Source organism: Electrona antarctica, assembly GCF_951216825.1.
Source record: "Electrona antarctica genome assembly, chromosome: 7".
Taxonomy (NCBI): Eukaryota; Metazoa; Chordata; class Actinopteri; order Myctophiformes; family Myctophidae; genus Electrona; species Electrona antarctica.
The window spans coordinates 36,654,583-36,666,763 of record NC_136812.1 but is presented as its reverse complement, the minus strand read 5'-3'; the positions used below and the strand labels follow the sequence as shown (position 1 = coordinate 36,666,763).

At 42.8% G+C, this 12,181-nt stretch overlaps 2 protein-coding genes and 1 long non-coding RNA gene across 10 annotated transcripts in view; 1 reads left to right on the top strand and 2 right to left on the bottom strand.

Annotated features, from left to right (window-relative positions):
- The window catches only part of clocka (clock circadian regulator a), a 55,463-nt gene extending 50,455 nt beyond the window's left edge, over window positions 1–5,008 (bottom strand). For 6 of the 8 annotated variants that reach the window (XM_079506461.1, XM_079506467.1, XM_079506460.1 and 3 more), the window contains exon 1: window positions 4,293–4,430. The gene's annotated coding sequence lies outside the window, so the exon portion shown is untranslated. Of the gene's footprint in view, window positions 1–4,292; window positions 4,431–4,494; window positions 4,607–4,889 lie in introns of those variants that run through there. The other 2 variants (XM_079506463.1, XM_079506462.1) reach the window with 2 other exon arrangements.
- LOC306926945 overlaps window positions 1–12,181 on the top strand; it is a 251,928-nt gene that overhangs the window by 106,901 nt on the left and 132,846 nt on the right. The gene's annotated exons all lie outside the window — the stretch shown is intronic.
- nmu (neuromedin U) overlaps window positions 11,526–12,181 on the bottom strand; it is a gene marked incomplete at both ends in the record, with an annotated part of 7,183 nt that continues 6,527 nt past the window's right edge. Inside the window, 2 exons of the mRNA XM_079506986.1 lie at window positions 11,526–11,561; window positions 11,655–11,708. Of these exons, the coding sequence (XP_079363112.1) occupies window positions 11,526–11,561; window positions 11,655–11,708 (90 nt within the window). The remainder of the gene's footprint in view (window positions 11,562–11,654; window positions 11,709–12,181) is intronic.

Genomic DNA, 12,181 nt, shown 5'->3' with positions numbered 1-12,181 from the left:
TAAAGGACAACTTTAGTTTTTTTCAATCAAGGTTCATGTTTTAGATGTTATTAGAGAATGTATAAGATGAGTGTTCTTTTTTTTCATTTGCTTCTTTCTTTCGTTTTAGCGATTTTAGCTATTTTTGACAGGGGGGCGGGGGCATTCGAACATGGGGCTAAATATGTATTTTTTTACAAAATGTTATAGCGATTTATTTTTGTATTATTTACTATAGTCCTACTAGACTCCAGGAAATTATATCTGGCCACAAAAGATCACTGAATGTGAAGGGGGTGACAAACTGACCTGTTGAGCCATACAACACAGTATAGCAGCCCCCTATAGTACCCCCCTTCACATTCAGTAGATCCTGTGATCTTTTGTGGCCAGATATAATTTCCTGGGGTCTAGTAGGACTATAGTAAATAATAAAAAAATAAATCGCTATAAAATCTTGTAAAAAAATACATATTTAGCCCCATGTTTGAATGCCCCCGCCCCCCTGTCAAAAATAGCTAAAATCGCTAAAACGAAAGAACGCAGCAAATGAAAATAAATTAACACTCATCTTATACTTTCTCTAATAACATCTAAAACATGAACCTTGGTTGAAAAAAACTAAATTTGTCCTTTAACATAGTGTGCTAATTATTATTTATTTATTTCAACTCAAACAAAAATGTCAGCCGAGGCATGATAGGGACAATCCTGCATCATTCAGTGTTAAACACCGCCTCTAGCAGTCAGGAAGTTGTTAGTTGTGTTCTAACTTAACTATAGAAGTGATGCCATTTTCCCTTTTTTTTCTCCTGTCTCCCCAATTCAGTCCTCCTTAAATTCAGTCCTCCTTATACCAATTCCCTCAAATAGTCCCGGTCACTGCCAACCCCCAATGTTGGTCTTGGGAAGGATGAAGACAACCATGCCTCCTCCGATACACATCGCCAGCTGCTTCTTTTCACCCGACAGTGAGGTATTTACCTGGCTGGTGGTGTGGAGGAACATTCAGTGCCATACTCAACAGGTGCCTGTTGGAGTCACTAGTGCAGTGACAGAATCACAGAACACCCTCCCCTCAGTCCCCTGATGGTTTCCCACCCATGTACATGGCCTTTGTTTGTTGGATCACGACGGTCAAGCTGGAGGCAACGTGGAGGAATCGAACCCCAGTCTACACTAGTGGTGGATAATACTGCTTGCAATCTCACGATAGATGTGCATCACGATACAGAGGCCACAATACGATATATATCGATTAAACGTTTATTCATGACCATGTTGCACAAATACAATAAAGCACTTTCAGGCCCACAGAGATCTTTAAATTAAAATAAATGCATAAGCATCCTAACAAGGGATCTGGGAAGGGAGTGCATTTGCAACTTGCAGTTGCAAGGGGGGCTTTGATAACGTTAAACAGAGGTACACTTGGCAACAGATAATTCATGCCGTTTATTGCTGTATCGATACAGCAGCCTCTCGGTTCACCTATCGTCCGGAATCGGATTGCCGATCGATATATTGCCATATCTTATCGATTAATTGAATGCACCACTAGTCTACACAGTGATGGGCAGGAAATGTTTCTTTGCGACACCTGGATAGTGGATACCCAATACAAGTGATACTTTACGAAATGTCCGGGGCCGGGGCCGTGTCCACCGGGCGTCTTGTCTCAGCTTAAAACGCCATGGCGCTCTCCTTAAACGATTCCAAACGTCCATGCTGAAAATATTGTAGCTCTCAGCTAGCCTCGCATAGCCAGCCTTCATCTGCCTTTGCAATGCTTTAATATGCATATTGCCCCAGGCAGATTAAGTCTGGCTCCTCTCAATTGTGGAGGACTACAGGACTTCACGGTCAAAGTGGTGACGACGAGCCAACCAGATTCGTCTGGAACCAGGCTATAACCAACCAGGGCCCAGTATGCAAATATGGGGCGGGACATCGCAAAAGAAAAAATCTAATACCGAGAGGGACGAGAGTCGAGACTAATATCCACGCAGTGATATTAGTATCGCTACGCGAGGCTAACTCAGGAAGCAGAGAAAACGGCACACGTGACCGCTCTCCCACTGTAAACAATTCAAAACATGAACCAGAACTCAGGATTAAACTTCTTGGTGGACAGTTGGACTCAGCCTCTAAATGTTCATAGTGACTGCCTTATTAAGTTATTTTTAAATAACAATGATTGTGTCAAGGGGTGCATCAAATTGGCTCTCATGGTTGTGACAAACACAAATCTTAACCCTACTGTCCATATTCTGGGCATGTCATAAAAGGCAAACATTCAGCAAAATTAGGAAAGGTAGGCAATCTAGTACTAGCTCACATAGATAGCCTATTTTCGCTGTTTGACATAGAACAAAGTATATTATAGGGTTTAGAATTTGGTACAGAGAGGGAATCAAATATATTACAGACATTAATATTTCGGGCCTCCATCAAGGGCTAAAGATAATGGACTTTAGTTACATTTGTCATAAGGTATGACAAGTGTGTGTGAGATCGCTGGAGCCACTGCAGTGAGTGTTGAATTCACTGATGTGATGTCATACATTCTGGATAGCCAGTTCAGATTATCATCACACGTTCCTTGTCAATAGTTATGTGTACAGCAGGCTAATAATGTCTTCCGTGAGAAGGAAGCCCAACAACCCACGGTGAGGCCTTTTAGGAGTGCCATTCAAGTCCATTCAGTTGCCCAGGTGGAGCCTGCAGAACCATTGCGGCTCAAGAATCCGCCACTCCTGAATGAAGTGTCAGGAGTGCTGGGAGTCTGGTGCAACACACAGGTCCTGGACCTGGTGAGAGCAGGAGGGGACCTGGTGAGACGTAGGAGGGGACCGGACAGGAGTCAACCCACAGAGCCTAGTCCTTCCATGCGCCAGATTGGTCTACCTCCCAGTCCCGGCAGAGTTCTGGAGCGGCGGTTTGTGTGGCCCTGGTCTTTCCCTAATGGGACTGATCGTGGGTAGCTACTGGGACATAAGTCGGGACTTGATCACCCCGGCTGGGTCACCTGAGTGAGGGGTATGATGTTGCGAGACCAGAAAACCTGATGACCTTGGGATGGCAGCGGTGGCCGAACGGATAGCGGCGCGGTCTAGATACCGGAAGGTTCCCAGTTCGAACCAGCCGTCCGACACGTTAAAATTACCACCGCTGAAATGCCCTTGAACAAGGCATCAACCACTACGATGAAATGTGTTCTATGAGCAGGGCCTGGCTGGAAACAAGTTCTTGAGCTTAGCCCAGATACCCTGGGTAAATATAGATTTCATTTCATTTCATTTCACATCACTGAGAATACGTCCCAGGTGCATCCATGCAATATTTTTCGTCTACATCATTGTATCCAATTTGTTGTTTACTTCAGGTACATACAGTACATTGGACCCTGGTAATCATGATAGATGGTACTACTACTCAGTACTCACTGCTTAACATTAAAACTGTGCATACTTTCTATAAATAACTCCTTCCATCTCAAGTCTCATGTCTAATTTATTGCATTGTCCGAATGCATGTTCTACAATGTGTCTTGTTATGTCTAATTTATGTGCTTGGTGGTAGCAGTAAAATTTGTTCTGATGGGCTGTCACTGCTTCACAAAACAAAGCTAATTATGTATTTAAAACCGGACCATACATACGTGGGAATAAAGAGTTCTCCGATTCTAATCAATGTCTAAATGAAGGACAGTGCAGAACTTTACACATGTACTACTGAAAAGCTACTGACAGAACAGAACTCAAGTGAGAAAAGTAGCAGTGATCTCCTGACATGAATTGTCACTGGGAGGAAAAGAGACACAAGCAACGAGCGATGGCAACGAGATGGTTGTCACATTTATATAAAGTACAACACCAAGTCAAACCAAATTCTAGCAGGGGTCAGTCACAGCAGCCCCTGGAAGCTTGCCACATCGAAATCGGTGACCTATCAACGCCAGTGCCTAGAGAGGTGGTCGTTTTGCAATTTTGCATCTTTTAAAAAAACCTCCAAAACCAACTTTTCTTCAGCTGCCCAGCCTGCCATTATACAATCCTCTGGCGTTTGTATTACAACAGCAAAATCTCGAGTTGTGCTTTTATTGCGCCAGGATACACAACAGCTAACCGCCTGGGGGGGTCACCAAATTCGATAAGTCACGCGTGTCTGTGTAACGGATGTGCCGGCGAGCCGGCGGGTGTCGGTGCAATTCGCTGCGATGCTAACGAACTAGCTCGCTTTAGCTAGCGTCCATTTACAGCAACAATAATAACAATATTAAAAACACAACTTAAACAGCTTGTCACACTTACTGGAACGCGTGTCATGGACAGTCAAGACTCAAGACATTCCACAAATGACAAACAAAAGCGGCCACCAGCTGCGCTGCTCGCTCTGCAGCCAAGCGTCCCAAATGTGTGTCAACGTTAGCCACCGTTAGCTCGCAGTGCTAGCGTTCAGTGGGTTGAGAGGAGAGGAGAGGAGGAGAGGAGAGGGGAGGGTGGAGAGTTGTACCTTAGTTGCACGCCGGTGTCGCGCTCCGAAACCAGCCAATGCCAATCTACAAGATCTCAACGCTTCGCATTCGCGGCGCACTACTATGAGCTACTGAACTTGTACATCTGCCTTTACTCCCGGTGCGCGACACAGGCGCGCGGTTAAGTATATACTCAAGGCTTTAGATAAGAATGTGGGTCAGACTCAGCGGGCCTGCTCGGCTCCCCCCCCCCCCTGATTCCCCCCACCCTCGCTCTCTCTCTCTCTGTCAAACACAACACACACACACCCGCTGTTTCTTTCTAATGCAAATCAGCAAATGGAAAAGAGCTGCACAACAAAAAGCACAGGTATTCAATTCAACCAGGAGACTGACGTTATGGTTAGAAATAAATGTCAAGATACACACTTACCGCTGGACCTGTCTGTCTGTCCCTCGTTACTGGAAGGAATCTCCTGCTCTACTACCGTAGGTCGGTCTGTTGCTGCTGCGCAGGGCTCCAGCTGACTGGAGTTGTTCAAAGAACCAGGCAGGGCCTCAATAGAATAGACGGAGCTCAGAGCGCACATGCCTAGAAGCCTGCGTAGACCACCATTATCTTAATATCTTCTTCATCATCTTAAATTAGCATTTTCATCATTCATTCTCATCATAATCGTCATCATTATGATTATTATGATGAATGACGAATTCCTGTTCTGTTCTTTGTCTATATAGAAGTGTCTATTTGTACGTCTCTAAATGTTTTGATGAATTGAACATGGTGGACCCTCTTGTAAACAAGTGTAATGCTTAATTGGGTCGTCCACTCACAGTTAACAGCCTTTGTATTGAGTTTGTGCTTGAAATGTACTGAAATTCTGCACTGTTAATAAATCTTTCAATCAATCAATCAATCAATCATCATCATTTGATTGATTGATTGATTGATTAATCGAGGACCCTGATGTAAACAAGTGTTGTGCTTTCGTTTGAAATGTACCCATTGTACAAACTGTTAATACATATTTCAATCAATCTAACAATCTTAAATTAGCATTTTCATCATTCATTTTCATGATTCCTCATCGTCATCATCATCATCGTTCCTATTAGTAATAACTTGTAAGCACGAGTTTGTGCTTCAAAGTTGTCAATTGTTAAACTCTGACATGTATTTTATGATTATCATTATGTTTATTCATCATCATTAGGCCCATGGGGGATGCCAAATATGTATTAGCTCCAACAAAGTAAAACCAGCCTGCTTTCAGTGTCTCAGGATGTACTTTTTACATTATTATTTATTTCAGATTCAAGCAGTTTTATTTTGTTTTATTGAATGGCTAAGAGCCTGTAAATGGGTTCTCTTTTCAGGCAGTGTTGAGAAAGTTACTTTAAAATGTAATTAGACTAACCTACATATTAGGCTGATTAGACATTATAGTTAATTTTGGATAAAACACCAATGTAACTGAGACTGAAATATGTTTGCTGCAAGTGGTCCCAAAGGCAGACCTAGTCTGCTGTAGCACAGCGCCATCTGCTGTTAACATAAAAAAGCACTAGTTAGTGGCTCTGAGTTAAGTTAACAGGAAACACAAAACAAAACCAAGAAATTAACATTGAGTGATATTTGGAACCTAGCCATAAATCTATAGCCTTGATCAAGACTCTCGTGTAAGTAATTTTATCGATGTTGACATTTCCGACATAATAAATAAGCGTTCGTTTTCTTTTTGTAGAACCACTGGATAGTATTATGGTCAAAGTCCACTGGTGCAAGTGGGGTCTGGGACCCCCTGGGGCCTGGGGTCCTTGAGGGGTTCATCAAGGGGGTCCGTGGCAAAATGAGCAGTGTAAAACCTTAAGCCCTGTTTTATTTTTATGTTTTAAAACTCTTGAACGTGTTCATTGTTTCCAACCAGCTTTCTCTCCATCTCTCACAGAACAACCTGCTGGATCCCAACCAGTCAGGATTCAAACTGGCCCACTCCACGGAAACTGCACTCCTTGCGGTCACAGAAGCACTACATACTGCCCAGCTGCCTCACACTCTTCAGTCCTGATTCTCTAATGTAGACCTATCTGCAGTGTTTGACAGTTAACCACCAACTGCTCCTGTTCTCCTCCTACCTGACCTGACCTGACCAGACCTACCAGGTGTCTTGGAAAGGTTTGCTTTCATCCCCCTTCTAACCCTTACCCTTCTACCTGGTCCTCCAGGGACTTGGCCCCCTCCTTTTCTCCCTTGTACACTATATATCTGGGCTCTGTCATCTCTGCTCACAATCTGTCTCAAGTTATCACTGCTGTGCCGATGACACTCAACTATTTCTATCACTGAAAATGCTGATATTGGCCTACAAATCAACCAATATGGCACCCCGATATCTTCAAAGCCTGATCCAACCCTAAAACCCCTCCCGCTCCCAACTCAGATTAGCTAACAGGGACGCTGTCAGAAACTTCTCTAAAACATCCCTAGAACTCCCCATAGCAGTTAGAAAGAACTGTAGACTCACTCCCAGTCTTCTGCCGTAATCTGAAGATTCGCCTCTCCAGACTCCGCTTTACCCTGGCCTGTACCACTTGCCATAGCACTTGCCCTAGCCTTGACGAATGTGCAGGCTAAGGCAAAGGCTAAAATGGCATTACATAGCATGTTACGTAGACAGATGCCATGTGCATTTGTAGACCTGGCATTTTTTGTATCTGTTTAAGATATATGTTCTTGGTTTACCTATGATCCTAGATTGATCCTATTTCTATGCATTTGACCTTGCTTACTGTAAATCGCTCTGGATTAAGAGCGTCTGCTAAATGCCTAAATTGTAAATTGCAATGAGACACGTTCTGAGCATGCTAGAACAACTTATACTACAGTATCAGCATAGCTGCTCACACTTCTCTGTGATAAGTTTGTGCTCTGTCAGACACACTCTGCTCGATGAGTGCTTTATGAAATCTTTGCCCACTTGTCATGACCGGTCACAAGGCCCGCGCCTTTCTGCTTGACTTGATTCTGACACCCACCGTTATTGATACAGGGTTATTTCACACGCACATCCTGCACTTCGACCCATTCTTGCCTCGTGCTAATTCGCAAGTCCATTATTGACAAAAGCCTGATGTGAGGTGCTGTGAGTGTGAGCTTGTTGATCGGTTATTTTAGGCATGTGAGCATCAGCAGAGAGATCACCACTATCTATCTATCACTGTCAAACAAATTCTGAAATTTTAGACTAGGGAGACTGGAAATACTGAGAAACACTTATAGCTTAACTTAAACGCTTATAGCTAAGTCAGATAACATTAAAGCGTTGTTCCCTTTTGTTTACTGGCAATGATGGTAGGTCAAATGTAGGCATATAACATATTATTTTGATAAAATCACATCACTCTTTGTGTGTCAATTTGGCACACTTGTGTAAGTTTGATACTTTGTGAATATTGAATGGTAAATCATTTTCTAGTTACAGATATTCTCTTGAGATGGTCTGAACATTATTGCTTCATTTGGTATATTGTGCACAGCATTCATAGTATAACTGATTGTATTATAGCCCTGTGTGTGTGTGTGTGTGTGTGTGTGTGTGTGTGTGTGTGTGTGTGTGTGTGTGTGTGTGTGTGTGTGTGTGTGTGTGTGTGTGTGTGTGTGTGTGTGTGTGTGTGTGTGTGTGCGTGCGTGCGTGCGTGCGTGCGTGCGTGCGTGCGTGCGTGCGTGCGTGCGTGCGTGCGTGCGTGCGTGCGTGCGTGCGTGCGTGCGTACTCATTATGCATGTAAATCCAAGCTCATCGCTTGGCTCTTTTCAAATTGCCCAAGTATACTGTGCACTACAGTGTATAGAAGTGCTTTTGTAATAATAATGAAAATCTACAAAGTAACTATAATTAGTAACAAATAATTATAGTGGCGTTAAAGTACATTATTTGCCTATGTAGTGGAGTAGAAGTGAAATTACAGAATATATTAGATAGTCCAGCAAATTAAAAAGAAGCCATACAGTACAATACTAAGTACAGTACTTGAGTACATATGTACTTAGTTACTTTCCACCACTGTAAGTGATTTGTCTGCGTGCAGTGATTTGCAGTGACAAGAACCATTTTGAACGCGACCCAAAATCTGAAGCGTGAGAATAAAAAGTTACACGACTTACACACGTGATCACATTACAGCAGTGTTTAATTCAAATGACACAAGTATGACGCAGGGCGGAGCGGTGGACAAACAAAACCGTGCTTTAATTACATTCTGTGAATCTGTGCGTACATTCAAATAGCACTATGCAATGCGGGGTGGGGGTGGTGCAGTATGGTTGAAGTCTGGGTCACCGACGTGGATGCGTGGATTGTGCAGTGAGTCACAATGTGTTGTCTCTGCACAGTTCACTTGACAGGTGAAGTGTCTGCAACACATTGCCAAAAACAGTTTGCGTCAACCATCAACGACCATAAAAACACCTCAGCAGTCATGATCTTGCAATAATCACATAGAATCTTAGAGGAGTAGTTCACCCAACAAATGTTCTTATTTTCTATAATTTACACACCAAGGAAAGCTCTTGGAAAAGGAAAGCCCAATTACATCATGACTGGCATATTTTGCACAACACTACAGTGGAAATAAACTTAAAGCCTCCAAACAGACTCAGGTCCTGCCACCTTACAATAAGGCGGCACAAGGCATGCTCCGTTCCATCCCGGAGGACTTGTCCACAAGTGCATGGCTGGCGGCATCCTGGTTTTTTGATTGATTGATTGAAAGATTTATTAACAGTATGCAGAATAGGTACATTTCAAGCACAACGCAATACAAAAACTGTTAACTGTGGACCACACCATAAAGCATTACACTTGTTTACAATAGGGTCCACCATTTTCAATTAATCTGAACATTTAGAGACACTGTACAAATATACACTTTCATATAACAAAAAAACAGGAAATCATCATAAAAGGAGGTAAAAAGAGAAAAGATAATATACAGTGAGGGGAAAAGGGGGTTGGGGGGGGCAGTTTTGAATTGCAGCCGTCTGTAGGTGCACTTTGAGAGCTGTTTTGAAGGAGTCAAGGGATTCACATGAATTAATGACTGTTGGTAGGGCTGGAAATCACTACATCTGGGACCCAGGTGATGGCGTTGAAGGACCTACCATGCTGGCAATGGACCCTACTGAACCACCTGCACACTGGAATCGGCTGCTTCAAATCAGCTATGAAGAAGTGGGTCTTGACAGACAGTGCAGCATGCGAGTGTGGCGAGCCTGAGCTGTCTGTCGAACACATAATTAACACCTGCCCCCTGTACAGACCACCTTCGGAGGCCGGCCTCTTCCAAGTGGGACCAGAGACAAGGGCGTGGCTATTTAGTTGGACATTTGAGCATGATACACGAAATAAGAAGGTAGAAGCCTTGAATTCATGGAGATATTTTAGTTTTTGTCACATTCTCTATGATAATAATTTGATGACTCTTTGAGTCTCCTACCGACTTTGCCGGTCATCAAATTGGCTTAGGAATGCAGGAAAGAAATAATAATCCATGAATTCAAAGCTTATGGGGTGTGTAATTGATACAAGTCATTTTTAGGGTGTACTACTCCTTTAAGTTGATTGTTAACCACTTAAACCCCTATACTACAGGTATACAATGAATAGCAACAGATATACGGTAGGTTTTCGTAATTTGTTTTTAAAACTTCACACCTATGACATGCCCAAAATAGGGACGCCAGGTTGAAAGTGGTTAAATGCCGCCCATGCCATGAATGATAACTAAGGTCACATTCACACCAGAAAGCTTTACTGCGATTAAAACGAATCCTGCTGCGCATTGTCCGAAATTTCGCTTTGTTTGGCAGGTGTGAAGGCTCATTCGAATCCTAATGCGCAGCAAAGAACCGCATTCTACTCCGCCCAAAAACGGGGGTTTCGCTTCGCTTCCAATCGCACTTGATTTCGAGTCGGTGCAGGTGGGAATGCAATCCGCAGCAAATAAAGGAAATGAAGCAAACGATGTGGCGGGTGAGGAGCTGAACTGCTGAGTGTCTGTTATATCAGTGCGCTCAGCACTGTGCCTCCATGCCCAAAAGAACAGTGCATGGCTGCGTCCTGCGTGCGTAGAGAGAGAGAGTCCAGAGTCCAGTCCCAGACGGCACGACACATGCACGTTACGAGTATAATTTTAACACCATAGATTTCACTGTGTAGGCTAGTTTATGAATGAAACACATTGATAAAGGTCCCCCCTGCTGCGTTTCCAATTGCTGCGGATGACAGTGTGAAGGCAAACCGCAGCAAATTAAATATGCAAGAATTCCAAATTCTCTGCCCATTCGCATCGAGTCTACCGAAGTATTATTGGGAATGTGACCTAAGATAACTAAAGAATTTGCAATGTTGAGAAATGGCAAGTGTGGTTGCCCCGACACAAGTCGTGGTTTGCGGCCTTGGGGATCCAAGGAATCCGTTCTTGAGTGCAATTAGTCAGCTAACTGTACTGTTCCTGAAGAAACAGTGTGGGCTCGAGTAGCTCTCTAAGTAGAGTATGATGATGATTGACCCACATGACATCACAGGGAGCGGAATAATAAATACACTTTTTGGGGTTACTCTATGAAAAGTCTGGGAATTACTATAGTCTGGCTGCCCTGTTAGGGCAACCACACTATAATGATAATGATTTGAGAATCCACACTAATGAACAATAACATTATATATTATAATAATATAATATATAAACATGACTGAGGTGACTTCCTGTAAATCAGGATGAAATTTCATTGGCTTAGTGTTTCTAATTCTATCATTCACCAAACTGCTCTGAAGTGATCCCAATGATATCGCCCTCACCAATGTCGTTGGCATTATAGATGTGTTATAGACTCTGCAATCTACTTGAGTTAGAATTATTATCACGCACAAACAAGGAATAAACAACAGAGCTTTGGCAGAATTTTAGAGCTCTGAAGTTCCACCGGAAGTCTCCATACTTCCCATAGACTCTGACTCGGCAAAGACAAAGTCAAAACAGCAGCTGACAATGAGCTGTAATACCTTTAATTTATGCATATTCTAGGGATCTTCTTCCATTCCTTGGCTGCAAGAGTGAAGAAAAGGTTATTGAGCAAATTAGTACAAGTGTCATTTTTACCCTAACTTCACAAATTCATGAAATGCCTGACATTAGTACCCGATAGAGGAAATACCCTCTGCTCTGGATTCCCCCAGGTCCTTGAAGATCCTCCTAGACAGACAGACAGACAAACAGACAGACAGACAGACAGACAGACAGACAGCACATTCATTTAGCTGATTCAGCATACACATACTGTACAGGACCTCATGATCCTCAAAATCACCTCAAGAGAGTACAAATGGAACCAAATGGACCCTATTGATCCTTTAAGTTTTATTTGCTCTTTTCTTTTCTTTTTCTCATTTGCTTTATACTTATAGTAAGATGTCTAATAAGATGCTAAGTTTTATATTTAGCTGGTATCCCATTTTTATCACTAAATAGTTTCTTTGCACTCTAGTTATGTGACCATTTACCTGGTCATTTGTTGCGCTGGATTCATACAATTTAGTCAGATCTCTAAGTCATCTGGTTATGCTCCTATATGCTGACAAACAGAGGTGAAGGCCACAAGTTTTCTTGCTTTTAAAATAAAGTCACAATGTTGTTGCAATTCCGTTCTGTGGAAAAAAACATAGGAT